Source organism: Eurytemora carolleeae, unplaced genomic scaffold (assembly GCF_000591075.1).
Source record: "Eurytemora carolleeae unplaced genomic scaffold, Eaff_2.0 scaffold30, whole genome shotgun sequence".
Classification (NCBI taxonomy): Eukaryota; Metazoa; Arthropoda; class Copepoda; order Calanoida; family Temoridae; genus Eurytemora; species Eurytemora carolleeae.
Genome location: NW_019396243.1, coordinates 176,722 through 196,646, shown reverse-complemented (window position 1 = coordinate 196,646; position 19,925 = coordinate 176,722). Strand labels below are relative to the sequence as shown.

The following is a 19,925-nucleotide window of genomic DNA, read 5'->3' as shown; positions in this document are numbered from 1 at the left end:
AGACACAGAGCATCATGTTTCTCATTGCGGAATTGTAGAATTGCACGGAATTGCTCGGAATTGCTCAGAGTTGCTCGGAATTGCGTGGAATAGCTTGGAATAGTGCGGAATAGCAGGGAATTGCGCGGAATTGCTCGGAATTGCGCGGAATTGCGCGGAATTGCGCGGAATAGCGGGGAATTGCGCGGAATTTCTCGAAATTGCGCGGAATTGCTCGGAATTGCTCGGGATTTCACGGAATTGCTCGGAATTGGGCAATTAAAAATTGGAAACCCCAATCATTTAATTTCAAAACAAGTTCTCTAGTATTCCACTTTCTTTTTCTTGAATATTAACCTTCTTCAAATTTCAAAATTTGAAAAACTAAATTCAATTTCCTGTGTTTCTTTCAAACCTTAATATAACTTTTTGTTTTTTTAAATCTAACTAATCATATTGTTTGTTTTTATTTAAATATTATATTTTGTTTCTTCTGTCATTCTAACTAAATTCATTATTTATCTATCTTTTTTTAACTACTTTCTTTTAGATATGTTTCTCTTATTCTAATTGTATTTTCTGTTTTTTTATTAAACTGATTTTTTTTAAATTTATTATCTTAAAAAAACAGCTTTCTGAATTCTGTTCTTGTTCGTCTCAGATCTTTAGGTTCTCTCAGAATTAATTTTTTCTCTCGATATAAAAAGTATTTAAAAATTATCTATATATTTCAATACTTTTAACAGCTATATTTAACCCTGAGGTCTGGGGATGGTTTTCCTACCAACCCTTAACGAAGGGGGGCCTGGTACAAAAAGATTCTAATCATAAAAAATGACAACAATTCTAACATTAATATAAGGTTTGAAAATTATTTAAAAGTTTTATTATTCAAACTAGATTTTTTAGGGACGATTCCATTTTAAGGTTTATATCTGGTTTAGTTTTAGGTTTGACTGAAAACGAGTTTTTAAATGGTCAGCCATATCAGCCAATGAGAGGGCCGTATTCTGTATACCAGTCCAAAATACTCAAATCTTATTGGCTGATGCGGGATAAATAAAGCGTAAACATCTGTAACATTTTGAGAGTAAACAAAAATTAAATTTCAATTATTCAATGCCAAAAAAACACACCCATGAGCACATACCTCATATTCGCCGTGTAACAATCAGTTATAATAAACGAAACTTTCACAATTTAGGATTTATAAGAATTAAGATCACATCTTAGGTTTACGGCACAAAAAGATAACAAAAGAAAAAAAATTCTCATTAGCGAATGCGCACTTAGCTAGCACAAAAGTTTTTTAACATGGAAGCTTAAAACTCAAGAATTTGTTGTTCATCATTTGTCTAAATTTTCTAATATTTTGGAGAAACAACATTATTTACTTGAAGATAAAGTTCCCTGTTTAAAAAAAATTTAATTAAAAAAAGCTAAATATTGCTGTAGCTTCAAACTAAAGTCTTTAATATGTCATCTTAAAGGACTTTAGGCGTAGTTTTCAGCTCAGTTCCTGTAATAAACTTGATCTTATGGCAACCCATTATTGATAATTATAAATTTTGAACAGTAATTTTGAAGTGTAATTTTCTTAAAATAGAAGAAACAAAAACTTTTACAATTTAAACCTTTTTAATAAAACATTTGAGAAGAAAATCTCCCAAAAATATTCTGAAGAAAATAACAAAATATCTTTTTACCAGAAAATCAGTCAACTGGTGCAGAATGTACACTGTACACTGTGCACTGTACACTGTACACTGTACAGATAATCAACCATGACAGAACGCCCAAGGCATCAGGCATAACAGACTGACCAGCCTTTGAGGTCAGATTAAGTAGTGCATTTACAACATTAACAAATAATCGGATTGTTTTTGAAGATTTTTATCGTGTTGGTTTTAACAGTGAAGTAGAACTGGCAGTGGTCAAGACATGCGTCGGGACATCAGGAGTATTTCGGGGATTTTCTCAGAGTTTACAGGAGATGAAAGAGTTTTTACATATTTATAGAGTAGCAGCAAGTTTCAGAGTATTCATACTTTACGGTAGTTTTAATAATTAAATATCCCTAGATTAACGAAAACTGAAGGAAAAAATAGTATTGGTAGGATTATGGTTCCGTAGATTTCAGGTTTAGGAGATAGTATCCGTAGATTTCAGGTGTAGGAGATAGTATCCGTAGATTTCAGGTTTAGGAGATAGTATCCCTAGATTTCAGGTTTAGAAGATAGTATCCGTAGATTTCAGGTTTAGGAGATAGTATCCGTAGATTTCAGGTTTAGGAGATAGTATCCGTAGATTTCAGGTTTAGGAGATAGTATCCTTAGATTTCAGGTTTAGGAGATAGTATCCGTAGATTTCAGGTTAAGGAGATCGTATCCGTAGATTTCAGGTTTAGTAGATAGTATCCGTAGATTTCAGGTTTAGGAGATAGTATCCGTAGATTTCAGGGTTAGAATATAGTATTCGTAGATTTCAGGTTTAGACGATAGTATTCGTAGATTTCAGGTTTAGAGGATAGTATTTGTAGATTTTAGGTTTAGGTGATACTTTCCGAATTTTTTTAGTTTAGAAATAGTTATATCAGTAGAATTTGTCTTTTTTGCTGTACTTTTTCAAAATATTCAAAAATAAAATTTTAGATAGTTTTTTTAATGAATGAAAAATTATAAGGGTAAGGTTTTAAGAGAATGGAAAGAGTTAGAGTTTAAAAATCTAAAGTAAAAATCTAATGAATTTAAAAGGTAGATGGAAAGGTTAGAGCAAAGATCAGTGCATGGGAATCATTACTGTTCAGTAGAATTCCACTTTACTTGATTTAATATTGTTTTGTTGGTTTGTGCACAACTGGATTAGGATTAACAAACGTCCACTGACTTAAACTCAAACTGATCTTTTCTCGACAAGATCTCTGCTACTTGTTCTTGTCTTGACAAGATCTCTGCTACCTGTTCTTGATTTGACAAGATCTCTTTGTCTTGAAAACGGTTTTAACCTCTTTGTATTTCTAGTTTCCAGTCTAATCTAGAATATCTTTTGTCGTCTGGTGTCATTTTCTGGTGTCTCCATTGGAACTGTTTCTGGTGTCACATTTGGAACTGTCTCTGGTGTCGCATTTGGAACTGTTTCTGGTGTCTCACTTGGAACTGTTTCTGGTGTCCTATTGGAACTGTTTCTGGTGTCACATTTGGAACTGTTTCTGATGTGGGGTCTTTTAGTTTTTTCGTCAGGGATTTGGAAAAATAGTAGTACACAAAATTCCAATTTCTGATTTCGTTAAAAACTAGTGGGACGGGAACTACAGGTTTGATGAATGTGGGTCGGGTTGCATGTCAGTGGGAAGGATTTCTCCGGGTAGTATCACAGGATCAAACCCTAGTTCTCTCCATCTAGGTATCGGAGAAGTCCTTGCCTAGATGTCCCAGTTTCCTCGCCAACTCATGCATCACCTCCTTGAAGATCATCGAGTCCACGTTCTGGCCCAGCATATAGAACAGGAACCAGTCTCCAACATAGGACTTCTTGACGATGGTGTTGATGACCTCCCTCCTGATGAGCCTGAACCTGATGTAGAGAAGGTAGGCTCTCATCTTCGGGCTGAGGACAATGATTAGTCTGTAGAGGATAACAAGGAAACTCAGGATAGAGAGAAGAATAAACCTGAAAAAAAAACCTTTTTAAAGGAACTGTCTACCTAATTTTTCAAGTGACCCTTCATTAAAAAAGTTTCACATCCGATTTATAACCTTAGAGAATTTACATGAAAAATGACAATGTCTCCCTTATTGTAAATCCAATACAGGGCTCAAGAGTACTGTTGTCAATTAAGTATGATTTGCTTTAAATGAAGGGAACCTTGATATCAGTATCGAAAATAGCTTAGGTCAATATTTTGTAAAAAAGAGAAATTGGGTTTTTATAATAAGCAGAACCGTGTCCGTATGCTACAATAAATCATGGCAGATTAAACGTGTAAACGTTTTAAAAAGAGAGAAACTGATTAAAAAACGATGATAGTTCAAAGTGCATGTATTCAAGTGTTAAAGTAACCATTCATGCGTTTAAATATATTTAGATTCGAAACTATGCTATTGAAGGGTTTCAGTCAGCAACAATTTCAGACAAATTTATACTTGGGAAAAAATTTTAGAATTAAGAACTGTTGTTTATACAATACTTTCTATGGTTAACGAAGATAATGGTGACCAGATTTGGTAAAAATGTATATATGATGCATTGTCCGCGATTTTATAAATAATTTTTCATAGGAAGAGGGGGGGGAGGGTTTACGATATTAAAAAAGTGAAAGAGATTTACTCAAACTTTCGAACAGATAAGATTTCTCGAGTCGCTTTCAATTTCTTCTTACGGAATCAAGGTGCCGGGATATAGCTGTAATGTGAGCACTCTGTTTTAACTCGAACTAATGTTTGTAATTATACTATGCGGCTCGAATAAGGTTCTAAAGCGGTTCACCCTTCTCCCCACAAGTTTAACATCATAAAAGAAATGAATCTACAACTACAAGAAATGAATAACCTTGAACTAGGATTGTGTGTTTGGTAAGAATAAATGGTTAAAAATAGATTTTGTGATAAAATATTGAACTTACCAAAACCAGAGGAAAACATACACTTTCTCATTTACTATATTTAGAGGGAGAAGACACAGAGCATCATGTTTCTCAACCTCTCCGCTTGAACCAAACTTGTGGAATGTACACTGAAATATAATAAATTCTTATTCATAATATTGAATTCTGCATTTATATTGTATTGAGGGGTGTGTTCATAATTTTTCAGTTTTTGTATTTTTTTCATGTCTGTTTGTTCATGTCTGTTTTTCATGTCTGCTTGTTCATATACATACTTAAATACTTTTGCTGTTCATAAAAAATTAGTGCAAAATTTATCTGTGGGGTTCTCCGTGGGCTTATCTGTAGGTTTCTCTATGGTTTTATCTGTGGGTTTATCATTGGTTTATCTGTGCGTTATCTGTGGGTTGGTCCGTAGGTTTATCTGTGGGTTTATCTGTGCGTTATCTGTGGGTTTGTCCGTAGGTTTATCTTGAGCATCATGTTTCTCAACCTCTCCGCTTGAACCAAACTTGTGGAATGTACACTGAAATATAATAAATTCTTATTCATAATATTGAATTCTGCATGTATATTGTATTAAGGGTTGTGTTCATTTATTTTTCAGTTTTTGTATTTATTTCATGTCTGTGCGTTCATGTCAAAATATTCATGTCTGTTTGTTCATGTCTGCCTATTCATGTCTGTTCATTCATGTCTGCTTGTTCATATACATACTTAAATACTTTTGCTGTTTATAAAAAATTAGAGCAAAATTTATCTTTGGGGTTCTCCGTGGGTTTATCTGTAGGTTTATCTATGGTTTTATCTGTGGGTTTATCATTGGTTTGTCTGTGCGTTATCCGTGGGTTGGTCCGTAGGTTTATCTATGGGTTTATCTGTGCGTTATCTGTGGGTTTGTCCGTAGGTGATTGTGGGTTTGTCTGTGGATTAGTCTTGGGGTTGCTCCGTGGGTTTATCTGTGGGCTGGTCTCTGGGTTTATCTGTGGGCTGGTCTCTGGGTTTTCTGTGGAATTATCTGTGATCTTGTCTGTGGGTGTTTCTGTGGGTTTATCTGTGGATTGGTCCGTGGGTTTATCTGTGGGATAGTCTGCGGGTGTCTCTGGAATTGGTTTCTAAACAGCAAGAAGAGTATTAGACACAACAATTGTCCAGTGAGCAGTGAGCAATTTATGATTTATAACAACATTAAATACATTAAATGGCATCTTCCTATTCCACAGTTTTATGTAACCCACTGTTTGTTTTATACCTTCGTCATCCTAGGGAAGACGTATATGAGAGGATCGAGACGATCCTCTTGATCCTGCTCCGCGAAGGCGATCACCTCGAGACCGAACGTGAGAAAAGCTCCGTCGAAGAAGCGGTCCATCAAGAACATTTGACCTAAAATCAGTTTTAATATTAGAAGATCGACCAGGTTCTGATCGAATAGTAGATTTTCTCCAAATCTTATTTTGTTGTAAAATCTATTATCAGTATCATCAACTTTATTAAAGAGACAAAATACGTAATTTCAATTTAAATAATCCATTTCCATATCGTAATTTGTTCCATCATAAAAAGCGCTCTATTTTAAAATTACGTTCTTTGTCTCTGTTGCTTTAAATCCGCAAGGAAATTTCAGAAGGAAACCACATTTGGAAACGATAATGTGTTTATAATTTTTTCTCGAACATAAGTTTCAAGTGTATCTTTGTAAATCGGACATACCCTTCTTCGAATGGAATGTCACATAGAATTACGTCTACAGTCCCTTTAAACAGCTGTTCCCCCCTCTCCTCGTCCCCGCTCTCTATCGACCTGTCATACTTACTAATACCTATATAATCCCTGTATAATCCACTTGTCCTTTGCTCTCATAGTTGCCTAATATGTGTTCCCTGTTTTCCTGTAATTTACCTCCCATCCAACATTTTTTTTTTCATTTACAAACTAAAATTTTCAAAATCCCTTTGTTTGCTATTACTCCTTACTTTCCCCGATTACCGCCAGCTTTCCTACAATGGAAGTTCTTTTTCCTAGTAGGTTTTCTCTTATTTTCTACAAAACTGCCGGAATAAATGCAGATATCATTGCTAGAAATGCAGTTGCCAGGAGAATACTCCTGTTTAGATATATGAACGCAAATAACTGACGTTGTTTTTTTAGCAACTGTGTTTCTAGCAAAATATTTTAGAGCAATTATATCTGCAGCTCGGAATATATATATTAATTTATACTGGATCCAGTATCAGCTAAATGACGTCATATTAGGATAGATCAGAAACTGGTTTATTGTAAACAAAATAAAAGTTGGTAAAAAGTGATTCAACATGCCCGGGCCTTCCTGTCCTGTCCAAAAATATCTAACTTTATTTTCAATATTTTTTTATTGTTTACAATAACGTCTCTTAGCTGTCGCAATACCTCATACTTATACGTAATCAAACCCCAATATTTAACATACGTCTAACTCCAATAGTTATATACTGTTTATGCTATTGGTCCGAACATTGGAGTTACGTTCTACTCCAATAGTAATATTTACTATACGCCCTACTCCAATAGTAATATTCACTATACGTCCTACTCCAATAGAATATTTACTATACGTCCTACTCCAATAGTAGTATTTACTATACGCCCTACTCCAATAGAATATTTACTATACGTCCTACTCCCATAGAATATTTACTATACGCCCTACTCCAATAGAATATTTACTATACGTCCTACTCCAATAGAATATTTGCTATACGTCCTACTCCAATACTTATATTTACAATACGTCCTACTCCAATAGAATATTTACTATACGTCCTACTCCAAGACTTATATTTACTATACGTTCTACTCCAATAGTAATGTTTACAATATGTCCTACTCCAATAGAATATTTAATATACGTCCTACTCCAATAGAATATTTACTATACGTCCTTCACCAAAAGTAATATTTAATATACGTCCTTCACCAATAGTAATATTTAATATACGTCCTACTCCAATAGTAATATTTACTATACGCCCTACTCCAATAGAATATTTACTATACGTCCTTCACCAATAGTAATATTTAATATACGTCCTTCACCAATAGTAATATTTAATATACGTCCTTCTCCAATAGTAATATTTACTATACGCCCTACTCCAATAGTAATATTTACTATACGCCCTACTCCAATAGAATATTTACTATACGTCCTACTCCAATAGTAATATTTACTATACGTCCTACTCCAATAGTAATATTTACAATACGTCCTACTCCAATAGAATATTTACTATACGTCCTACTCCAATAGAATATTTACTATACGTCCTACTCCCATAGAATATTTACTATACGTTCTGCTCCAATAGTAATATTTACTATACGCCCTACTCCAATAGAATATTTAATATACGTCCTACTCCAATAGAATATTTACTATACGCCCTTCACCAATAGAATATTTACTTTACGTCCTACTCCAATAGAATATTTACTATACGTCCTACTCCCATAGAATATTTACTATACGTTCTGCTCCAATAGTAATATTTATTGTACGTTCTACTCCAATAGTAATATTTACTTTACGCCCTACTCCAATAGAATATTTAATATACATCCTACTCCAATAGAATATTTACTATACGTCCTACTCCAATAGAATATTTACTATACGTCCTACTCCCATAGAATATTTACTATACGTTCTGCTCCAATAGTAATATTTACTATACGCCCTTCTCCAATAGAATATTTAATATACGTTCTACTCCAATAGAATATTTACTATACGCCCTTCTCCAATAGAATATTTACCTACTACATTGATAAGAGCTAGGAATTCACAGAAGAAGTATCTGTATGCCCACCAGTTATGATGTTTTAGATTATCCGAGAGATAATCTAACAACAGTCTTTTCTTTTGTCTTTTCTCCACATCCTAGAATATTAGAGATTTAAATACTTTACCCATAAATTTATGCAACATAAATACTAGAAAAGATAAGGGTAAACTATACCAGGACGGATAAGGGCAAACTATACCAGGACGGATAAGGATAAGCTATAGCAGGACGGATAAGGATAAGCTATACTAAGACGGATAAGGATAAATTATGCCAGGACGGATAAGGATAAACACTACCAGGACGGATAAAGATAAACTATACCAGGATGGAAAAGGATAAACTATACCAGGACGGATAAAGATAAACTATACCAGGACGGATAAGGATAACTTATACCAGGACGGATAAGGATAAACTATACAAGGACGGATAAGGATAAACTATGCCAGGATGGATAAGGATAAACTATACAAGGACGGATAAGGATAATCTATACCCGGACGGATAAAGATAAAAGCTATACCAGGACGGATAAGGATAAACTATACTATAGGACGGATAAGGATAAACAATACCAGGACGTATAAGGATAAATTATACCAGGACGGATAAAGATAAAAGCTATACCAGGACGAATAAGGATAAACTATACCAGGACGGATAAGCGTATATACTATACCATGACGGATAAAGATAAGCTATACTAGGACGGATAAGGGTAAACTATACCAGATCGATAAGGATAGTCTATGCCGGGACGGATAAGGATAAACTATACAAGGACCGATAAGGATAAACTATACCAGGACGGATAAGGATGATCTATACAAGGACGGATAAGGATAAACTATACCAGGACGTGATTTGGGTAAACTATACCATGACGGATAAGGATAAACTATACCAGGACGGATAAGGATAAACTATACCAGGACGAATAAGGGTAAACTATACTAAGACGGATAAGGATAAACCATGCCAGGTCGGATAAGGATAGGTGTCATGACAAACTCCTGAAAGAAAAACTCCTGAAAGACAAACTCCTGAGCTGAAAACTTTAGAATGGTGGATATCAGGATTAATGCTTAATCCACTCTTTTTCTTAATCTCCAGATTAAATATGGCTTGTTTTCCTCGTGAACTTAATCTCCAGATTAATTAACAGATCAGGATTAAGGATATCACATTCTAAAGTTTTCAGCTCTGAAAGAAAAACTCCTGACAAGACAAACTCCTGACAAGACAAACTCCTGAAAGACAAACTCCTGAAATTATGAAACTTTTCTCTGAACGAAATATGATAAAATTCATAAACTTTAGGAGAAAAAATCCGCAAATATCCTAGAAAAAATTCTCAATCTTTAGTAATCTGAATATGCTTCAACAAGCAAAGTATTACAATGATCAGAATAACCAGCAAATTTATTATTATTTATTTTTATTATTTAGGGTTGGGTTAGGTTAAGACACTTTCAGGGGCGAGCGCTGCGGCCATGGGTTAGGTTAGTTAAGACACTTTCTGGGCCGAGCGCTGCGGCTAGGACAGGCTAGGGGGCCGAGCGGTGCGGTCATGGGTTAGGTTAAGTTTTGACACTTTCTGGGCCGAGCGCTGCGGCAAGATTAAATATAAATTGTGAAACATTTTTTTTAAATTTGATATTATGGAGTTTGTATTTCAGAAATTTTTATTTTCAGGAGTTTGTCTCGTCAGGAGTTTGTCTCGTCAGGAGTTTGTCTTTCAGGAGTTTGTCTTTTCAGGAGTTTGTCTTTCAGGAGTTTGTCATGGCGCCTAAGGATAAACTATGCCAGGACGGATAAGGATAAACTATGCCAGGGCCGATAAGGATTAACTATACCAGGACGGATAAAGATAAATATACCAGGACGGATAAGGATAAACTATGCCAAGACGAATAAGGATAAATGTACCTGAGCTGAAAACTTTAGAATGGTAGATATCAGGATTAAGGCTTAAACCACTCTTTTTCTTAATATCCAGATTAAATATTGCTTGTTCTCCACATGAATTTAAACTTATTTGAAAATAATAAATTTGAAAAATGGATATTTCATTCTAAAGTTTTCAGCTCAGGACAGAATGTATACCTGAATGACTCCGACATCTAGATCCATCATGAGAGCATGAATCTTCCCTGCCTCCCAGTTCTTCCATAACCAGCGTGGTACGTAGAACAGGATTGCCTGAAATAACGAAAACTTGAAACTAATTAATCCTAATATTTATTTTAATCCTAATAAATATTTTAATCCTAATAAATATTTTAATCCTAATAAACATTTTAATCCTAATAAATATTTTAATCCTAATACATATTTTAATCCAAATGAATATTTTAATCCTCATATCTTTTTTATCCTGATATTTATTTCAATTCTGATATTTATTTTAATTCTGATATTTAATTCAATTCTGATATTTATTTCAATTCTGATATTTATTTCAATCCAGATATTTATTTCAATCCTGATATAAATCTTACATATTTATTTTAATCCCGATATTTATTTTAATATATGTTATTTAATTTAATCCTGATATTTATTTTAATCCTGTTGTTTATTTAAATCCTGATATTTGTTTCAATCCTGATATTTATTTCAATCCTAATATTTATTCCAATCCTGGTTTTATCCTGATATTTTTTTAAATCCTGATATTTATTTTAACCCTGATATTTAATAATCCTGATATTGAATTATCCTGATATTTAATTTAATCCTGATATTATCCTGATATTCATTTTATTCCTGTCATTTATTTCAATTCCGATATTTATTTCAATTCTGATATTTACTTCAATTTTGATATTTAATTCAATTTGATAATTATTTCAATCCTGATTTTATCTTGATATTTTTTTTAAATCCTGATATTTATTTTAATCTTGATATTTATTTGAATTCTGATATTTATTTCAATCCTGATATTTTTTTCAATCCTGATATTTATTTCAATTCTGATATTTATTTCAATCCTGATATTTATTTCAATCCTGATATTTATTTTAATCCTGATATTTATTTCAATTCTGATATTCATTTAAATCCTGATATTTCTTTCAATACCGATATTTACTTCAATCCTGATATTTATTTTAATCCTGAAATTTATTTCAATTCTGATATTTATTTCAATTCTGATATTTACTTTAATCTTGATATTTATTTCAATCCTGATATTATCCTGATATTTATTTCAATCTTGATATTTATTTCAATCCTGATATTTATTTCAATCCTGATATTTATTTCAATCCTGATATTTATTTCAATTCTGATATTATCCTGATATTTATTTCAATCTTGATATTTATTTCAATCCTGATATTTATTTCAATTCTGATATTATCCTGATATTTATTTCATTGAAAATTTTATTTCTTCACTAAAAGAATCCCTGCCATAAAGTTCCCAAAAACTATCAGCGCGAAACTTAGTTACGCCCGCCGTTTACTTCAAATTTGAGGCAAATCGGTCATGGGGCTCATGAGTTATGATCGGACATACAAAGAGAGATTACTAATCGTAAATATATAGAAATTATAATCGTAAATTCGTAAATCGAAATGAAAAGAATATTTGTTCTTAAGATAGCTGACTTATAAAGCTGTGTATAATGTTTAAATATGTATTACTAGAAACGTATACATCAAAGCTTGACAAAAAAATGAAAACTCTATATAAGCACTTTTATGCAAACATCATATCATGTGCATATTCTTGAAACTAGATTTTCTCTAGAAAGCGAACCCAACTGTATTTATGCTTTTAGAAGACACAAATGTAAAATGAAGAAAAAAACTATATGACATATTTGGGTTTTACTTTTTTTCTTACTTTCAAGAATATAGGAACTGAAATATATTTATGTAAATTTGGATTGAACTTTTTTAGTAAGAATACAATAAATTTTTTTTTCTTTTTTTTAAGAAGAAATTAGGTTTTGATGGAATTTATAAATTCATCAAATTACTTATTACGAATTAAACTGTAATCTAACACTATACAAAAACTGTACAGTTTACAATTTTTGAAGATTTAAACTGTAATCTAACACTATACAAAAACTGTACAGTTTACAATATGACATGATAAGATTTAAACTGTAATCTAACACTATACAAAAACTGTACAGTTTACAATTTTTGACATGATAAGATTTAATTGAGCAATGTAATTTCGTCTTCTTGACTTGATGCTATGTTTGTAAATGTTCTTAAATAATACAGAAAATGAGAACATTATTATACAGTCAACTAGTTTCCTTCTAAACTACAAAATAGTTTTATTTTATACTAGCTGAAGGGCCAGGCGTTCCCTGTAGAAAAAAAATAAAAATTATTTTTAAATGTCGAATTTTTTAGCCTATAACACCCCCCGGCCACCCATGATTGTCCGCAAAAAAATTCAGCCCAATCGGTCCAGCCGTTTGGCCGGCTATACGCAACATATATATTTATATGAATGTCTTGTTTTATTATATAGATTAAAAGACACACAAAAATGCACGAAAACCTGAAGGAGAAAAAAAGCCCCCCCTCCACCCCCAATTTTTTAAACCACAATTTTCAGTGACCTACCATGCATGCAAAGATGTCAATGCCCGGTTATCAATGATACCCTTAATATCTTTGTTATGATCAAGTATGGATAAGATATCAATTGTATTTCTTTAAAAAATCTTATCATTTTTAATTGTGGTTTCTCCACAAAAATGACATGCGCAGTTCTACTGCAGAAAATATGAAGAATTTTAAACCGATTTAACAAAACAACAATTTATTTACATCTGTTGTGTGTTGGGATTTTGAATAAAGGGTAACTTGAAATTACGCTTACAGTCCCTTTAAAACATAATTACGCTTACAGTCCCTTTAAACATAATAATTCTTTTCAACCAGATGTCGGAAACCTTTAATATTCAAAACATCAACTTCTGCTAAATAAAAAACTATAAAATATCAACGGTTTAGACTATCCAGGTTTCAAAGAAATATGGATTTAGAAATAAAAGATTGCGGCGATTAGTCAGTTCCAATCGTAAACAAGAGGAGATTAATATTTCTTAATCTCAGTTTTAAATCGGCACTATAATGATTTTTTTGGTTCAAATAATCCACTGGGGTTTTAAGAATGAAAATGTTTAACATGCCAATTTTCCTTATTTTATATTATTTCAACCTGTTTCCCTTCCACTGGACTAAATCTAATAAAAGGAAAAATCATTTTCTCCAATATTTCCGAAACATTTTCTTTATCTTACTATTAAAAGTTACAATTGAAAGTGAAACAAACATTTGGATTCTTTAAAGAGACTGTATACGAAATTTCAAGTGACCCTCCATGCAATGCCTGTTCACAACGGTACCATTAGACCTTTATCTGAAGATATTGTCGGTTTTCTAGGATTAAAATTAAATGTGTTTAATTCTGATAATCGTTTTCCTGCAATAGAAATGTGCAATTCACTTTTTAAAATAATTATAAATTATGAACATTGCAGATATCTATTTTATACTTGATCAGACAAACCTTTTAAGGGTACCGTTGTGAATCGGGCATTGCCATCGTTGCATGAATTGTAGCTGGAAATTACGCTTACAGTCTGAATGATCCTTTTTTTTAAATAAGTTTTTTTCTACTCTTTTAAACGAAAAAATAAAATCATCACTATATTTTTTTATATTATTAGCTACACAGTTAATGTTTATGTAACTTTTATACTGAACTATATTTCATTTATTATTCAATTTTAAATTAGTAAAACTGATTTCAGAAATTGTTATGATTAATTAATATGAGTTCAAATCATGTCTATGTCATTAGGATTAAAGTTTAGTCAAAATTTAAACAAATTTAATTTTAATGTGTAAAACGTCCCCAAAGTGAAAATTAATACATACAATGACGACATTAAATAAATCAAACATCACATCACATCCAGTTCGTTTATAAGTTTTAAAATGATTTTAAGTACAGTGGTTACCTAAAAACAGTGGAATAATTTTGCAGTGGTTTTATTTTTTCTAATAATTATATTAGAGCTTGGGAACTCAACTTTGCCCGGGAACTAAACTCTCTCTCGATAAAATAAAAAGTCGACCAACTCAATTTAGACTTTGAAACCAAACTAGGCACATTCCCGTGGTTCTGCCGATTTCCCAAATCAAAATTTGAGCCAAATCAGTCCAGCGGCCGAATTTAAAGAATTTGAGCGGCGGTTTAAATTTAAGCCGCGGCTTAAATATTGTTGGTTCCACTTAAAATTGTATCAAATGTTTCAAGATTTAAGCCGGCGCTAAATTTTAACCGGGTTTTGGCGGATTTAAACCTCGGCTCAAATTCTTAAAATTCCATCTCAGTTTAAACAGAACATCCACGAACATTCGAGAACAATTACAAATGGTATCTTTCAGAACAACAGATTAAAGCTAACATTGTCAATAATTAATTTTAAATTTGAAAAAAGAAGCAAAATAATTGTATTTTCTCAAAGAATGAGAACTAGGTCAAACTAGAGTAAAAATTAGGTGAGGAATGTCTGTTTTATCTTTGCCTAAAATATTTGGTCAANGGTAGGTCGAGTGGAAAGCTGGAGAGAGTCAAGGAGAATAACAATAGATTCATCCAAAATAAGAAAGTTTGAGATACTATTCATGGTTTGTGTAGGGGGGTGGCCGGTACGCGTATGGGGGACCAGGGGGCTCGCCCCCCCCAGCTCGTACGCCCCTGTGAATCGGCATAATTCCTTGAATTTATTAAACACATAAAATAAAAAAAGTCAAAGTTGTTGGGTTGCAAATAGCTTTTTATCAAATCAGAATCTGTTGCGCCAGAAAAAAGGAAAACTCCTCTTATCTCTTCTTTAAAACTTTTGATTTATTTTTCAATTGAAAAGGACTTTGCATGGACCTCTCCCTCCCTCCCCCCATAATAATTGTTAAATGTCCGGAAGTAAAGATAAGGATCATGTGATACATAAAGTATGGAACGTTCGACTCCGAAATTTTAAGTTTCATTTTAAGTTTTATTTCCTAAATTAAAGATTTTGCACAAGCTGCAGCATTTGCACATTTTCTAAAATATTATATTTGATTTCAAGTCCGAATTAGTTTTTCTAGGTCGTCATTAAATTATCATCCTTTGTTGGTAACCCTGTATTATATGGCGGGTTGAATAGAAGTGTACACTATTGTTAGAACCGCTACCTGCCCTGCCTTCTCTCTACTCCTAGAGTCCTACTCCAAGCACAACATACAAGGATCTTACTAAAGAAACTAGTTTGCGACGAGGTTAATAAAATGGAGGAAGAGGATACACATAATGTCGAGACTGAATTAGAAGATGACCCTCATTATAATCCTCCTCCAGAGAAATCCATCGACGATATTTTGGCCGCCGATAAAGAGGATGCTTCTTTACAACAATATAAAGCAACATTATTAGGTACTTGAGGGTTGAATTTTTTTACCAAAAACAAATTTCAAAAAAAAAATGTTTAATGCAGAATCTCGATTTACCTTTTAATGATAAGGAAGGTTTTAATGATGTTGCATGAATTATGATCAAAAACTGTTTGGGTCTGTCCTAGAGAACGAGTTTTCAACCCCCCGGGCCCCCCTCCCCTATCAATTTTGTACACGACCTTTAATTTTAAGTTATTTTGTATTCTCCATTCAACTGTGTTCATTTACTTTTTATTATTGTTTCTTTCGGTTAGGTTAAGACAATTTCTTGGCCGAACGCTGAGGCTTGAACATGCTAGGGGGCCAAGCGCTGCGGCCAGGACGGGCCTTCAATTTATTCAACAAAAACTAGTATATATTTAGGGTTAGGTTAGTTTAAGACACTTTCTGGGCCGAGCGCTGCGGCTAGGACATGTTTGGGGACCGGGCGCTGCGGCCACATGGTCAATTATTTCCATGTCTTATATATAAGATCCATGTACAAAAATCGTACTCCAGGAAATTATCCACAATTGTTTGCGGATTCATAGGATCCAGATCCTATGTGATCATACGCTTTTTAAATTACTTTTATCCTAGGTTCGGCTGCGGCTGGCACCGGAGCTGTAGTAGTGGACGAGAATGACCCGAGGAAGGTGATTGTGAAGGCCCTCGCCCTGGTCGTCGAGGGCCGGGAGGACGTCACTATGGACCTCACCGAGGACCTCTCTGTGATCAAGACCAAGAAGTTTGTGATCAAGGAGGGGATCAAGTTCAGGATCAGGATTGATTTTATTGTTCAGAGAGAGATTGTTCATGGTCTCAAATATGTTCAGAAAACGTACAGGTAGATTGTTCATGGTCTCAAATATGTTCAGAAAACGTACAGGTAGATTGTTCATGGTCTCAAATATGTTCAGAAAACGTACAGTTAGAAATTGTAAAAACTGTACGAAACCATCATTAAAGGGACTGTGTACGTTTAATCTTTAATTTTCTCATTTATAATGTAAAGCTGCTTATCCGATTCACAACGGTACCTTTGTCCATGATCAAGATGAATTTTATATCATTTTTTTCAACCGAAAATTGATTATTTTCAAATGATATTTCCCTTAATATAAAGAAAATTCAACACTTTTTCAGAAAGAAAAACGACGATATCTTCCTCTTTGTAACTTAAAGTAGAGGCTTTAAAATAACAATTCGGACATGCTACTCCTGAAATGGAGGCTCACTTGAAATTACGTTTATAGTCCCTATAAGGGTTGGCAAACATTGTTCAAGTTTCGTAATCGATTCACAATGGTACTACCTAATCTTTTGATGTGAAAGAATTGTTACCACCTTAAATATTTGAAAAAAAAAGGTTATTTATGACTGTCCGGTCAATGATGTAGGTTCAAACTGTAAAGATTCTCAGTATTCAAGTCAATTATTTAAAAACTTTTCTCAATTCTAACAATTTTGCGAATAAATAGAATAGATAGAAGAAATAGATAACGAACAGATTTAAAATGAAATGATAAATGCCCAAAAAAGGTGGGGGGGGGGGGGTTTTCATAGGGAATTTTATTTCCTCCACTTAAAATACAGATGTAAAGTTTTTTTTTTAAACCATATTCTAAATTTGTTGGGTATATTTTTCCTTTAAACCTACCTCTGTGAAAGTCAATTTTTTACCCAGAGCATCTTACATTTATTAATTAATGATTTATATGTGAAAAAATAGATGAATTTTGGTTAATAATATCAATAACAAAGGAATTGAGTCATTGCCACAAACTCTTTGTGGCAAACTCTAATTTTTAAATATTATTTCTCAATCCCCAGAGGAGTGGCGTAAACCACCCATCTTGGGAACTTAATTAACCTCGTCCAAAACTTTTGTCATCTTTGACCAAAATTGTTTATTTTTAATACGTTTTTTTGTTTTAGAGCTGGCATAAATGTGGATAAGATGACCCATATGGTTGGTTCCTATGCTCCTAAACTAGACCTGTACTCTACCCTCACACCTATGGAGGATGCTCCATCAGGAATGATGAAACGCGGAACCTACTCCGTCGGATCTGTTTTCACCGACGACGACAAGACCGAGCACTTGAAATGGGAGTGGTCAATAGAGATTAAAAAGGACTGGGACTGAATATATTTAGGTCCCAAAAACTATCTGTATCCGCTGACCCATCTCAATATAGGAATTGCTATCCTTATTTATACATTCTACAGTTTTCCAACCCTATCCTCTCGATTATTATGATCATGTAAACGCTTTCTTGGGATTGATTCTTCGCTGTGATTTTATGCTAAAAATAATAATTTTGATATTTTGATACTTTTTTATTAAATTTATACTCAAGAAAATAAATTGATAAACTGAATTTTTTTTTACATAATTGTCTCGCATCAAAATGAGCACAAGTGTTCTTTTTTGTTGTTGTGGAGGGGGTGGAGTTTTAAGAAACAAAACTAGTTTATTCCTCAATTGCAAGTTTAACGTTGGTTGTGAATCCATCCAGCAATGATCAAGGAGAGACAAGTTTAAAGGAAAAGAATTAAATTAAGAATTAATCTCTGATTTTCACTTTACCAAGTTAAAGCAGTATAAATTAAGCTCAGATATTCAGTACTTTCAGTCCTCGGAGCAAATAGTTACGGAGGGAGAGAAAGAGTTCTCCGATTGTATATTTGTTGATAGATTTAGGAGAAATGTACTTTGTGTAGAGATCAGTACGTCTGGTAATGAATTAAAACAAGTTTCTTGATAAAAACAGAGACAACTGTACGTAATGTACCATAAGACATCAGTAAAAAAAGACAAATTCAACCATCAATTTGTCCCTTTTAACGAGTATGTTGTCATTTAAAGTCTTGTCCTTTATGGGTAGCCCTGTACATACAGGGTTATTCACAAAAATAAGATTATAAAGACGACCTGAAACTCTAAGAATATGACGTTCCCAACGTTGGATCAAGTTTTCTATCTTGAATGTAGTCTTTATTGGCCTATTTATTGGGTTGGAAAAGAGATAAGGGAATTATGAACATAAAGAATCAGGCCGTATGAATTCCGTACAGTCGTCTCTGGAGTCTCATTCTTTGTACGTAACGTTGTGTACAGGATTAGTAAACCCTTCCTGACGAAACCCTCCTTCTAAAAGTACTTGTCTGTATTTATATCTTTTAAGTTTCTGTTAAACCTGAATTTCTAAGGTTTCTTCAGCTGTTAGTTTTTATAATCTCCTACTCTATACATTTCCTACGGGTTTAGTGGGATTTATAACGTTATTTTAGGTAACCCTTCAATTACATGGGAATTAATAAAAGAATTTGAGATTTTTTTTTAAATTATTGATTTAAAATGTGATCGTACGATCTTTGAGATTTCCAAAATGGAGAATACTTTCTGGATCTTAAATATTAATGAAGAAATTATGATTGGAAACCACTATAATTATGTTCACAAAAAAATGCCAAATAGATACAAAACAATTGAGTGAAGTCGTTCCTGTTTTATGGGACACCCTGTAGAACTGGTATTTCGATCGGAGAATCGACCATTATCGGCCATTTTATCACTTCTCCACGAAAGAAATCCGCGAAATTGCGTTCTACAAATTTTGAATTCCAACATCAAAACTTAGGCAAGAGGCTTGCATTGAATCGTTTGTGGAATTTTTTAAATGTATCGTTAAGAAATGTCTCTAGATTGCCTGAAGGTTAGAGATCGATTGAGCTTTTAAATTGTTGTCATATCTTTTAAATATTTATAGATGGAGATTTAAAATGTTTTAAAAAATTTGGTTTTATCTTTATAAGTTGAAATCTTAAAAAACGCAGGCCACATTTTGGAAATCTCAAAATTAGAAGTATCTTTATTAAAAAAATTGCAATCCTGTCTAGGCGTCTGTTTTGCCTTGGTTAGAATTCTAAGTTGAGTGGGTTGACTTTTTTAAAGAAAGATTAGTTTCTAAGCGATTTAAAGACAATTTTATTTTCCTTTATTTCCTATTTTATTGGGACACACTGTATTTTAACTGTATTATA

At 33.0% G+C, this 19,925-nt stretch overlaps 2 protein-coding genes across 3 annotated transcripts in view; one reads left to right on the top strand and one right to left on the bottom strand.

Moving 5' to 3' along the window:
• Positions 1-2,034: 2,034 nt before the first annotated feature.
• The window catches only part of LOC111699168 (innexin shaking-B), a 47,082-nt gene continuing 29,191 nt past the window's right edge, over positions 2,035-19,925 (bottom strand). Inside the window, exons 2-7 of one of the 2 annotated variants that reach the window (XM_023469768.1) lie at positions 10,516-10,611; positions 8,378-8,501; positions 5,835-5,968; positions 5,076-5,108; positions 4,601-4,677; positions 2,035-3,648 (exon numbers count right to left, since the gene is read on the bottom strand). In XM_023469768.1, the coding sequence (XP_023325536.1) occupies positions 3,378-3,648; positions 4,601-4,677; positions 5,076-5,108; positions 5,835-5,968; positions 8,378-8,501; positions 10,516-10,611 (735 nt within the window). In that variant the 3' untranslated portion in view covers positions 2,035-3,377. Of the gene's footprint in view, positions 3,649-4,600; positions 4,711-5,075; positions 5,109-5,834; positions 5,969-8,377; positions 8,502-10,515; positions 10,612-19,925 lie in introns of both variants that reach the window. The other variant, XM_023469767.1, reaches the window with a different exon arrangement.
• On the top strand, positions 15,622-18,211 carry LOC111699169 (rho GDP-dissociation inhibitor 2). The gene is made up of 3 exons (XM_023469769.1): positions 15,622-15,876; positions 16,476-16,722; positions 17,814-18,211. Exons 1-3 carry the CDS (start codon positions 15,732-15,734, stop codon positions 18,022-18,024), a joined length of 603 nt encoding a protein of 200 aa, XP_023325537.1. The 5' UTR covers positions 15,622-15,731; the 3' UTR covers positions 18,025-18,211.

What these genes read in the sequence shown, in the direction of transcription:
- LOC111699169 (XM_023469769.1), top strand. Translation starts at nt 15,732, where the DNA reads ATGGAGGAAGAGGATACACATAATGTCGAGACTGAATTAGAAGATGAC. An exon ending in ATATAAAGCAACATTATTAG is followed by an intron (nt 15,877 to 16,475) that starts GTACTTGAGGGT and finishes CTTTTATCCTAG; the next exon opens with GTTCGGCTGCGGCTGGCACC. An exon ending in TATGTTCAGAAAACGTACAG is followed by an intron (nt 16,723 to 17,813) that starts GTAGATTGTTCA and finishes TTTTTGTTTTAG; the next exon opens with AGCTGGCATAAATGTGGATA.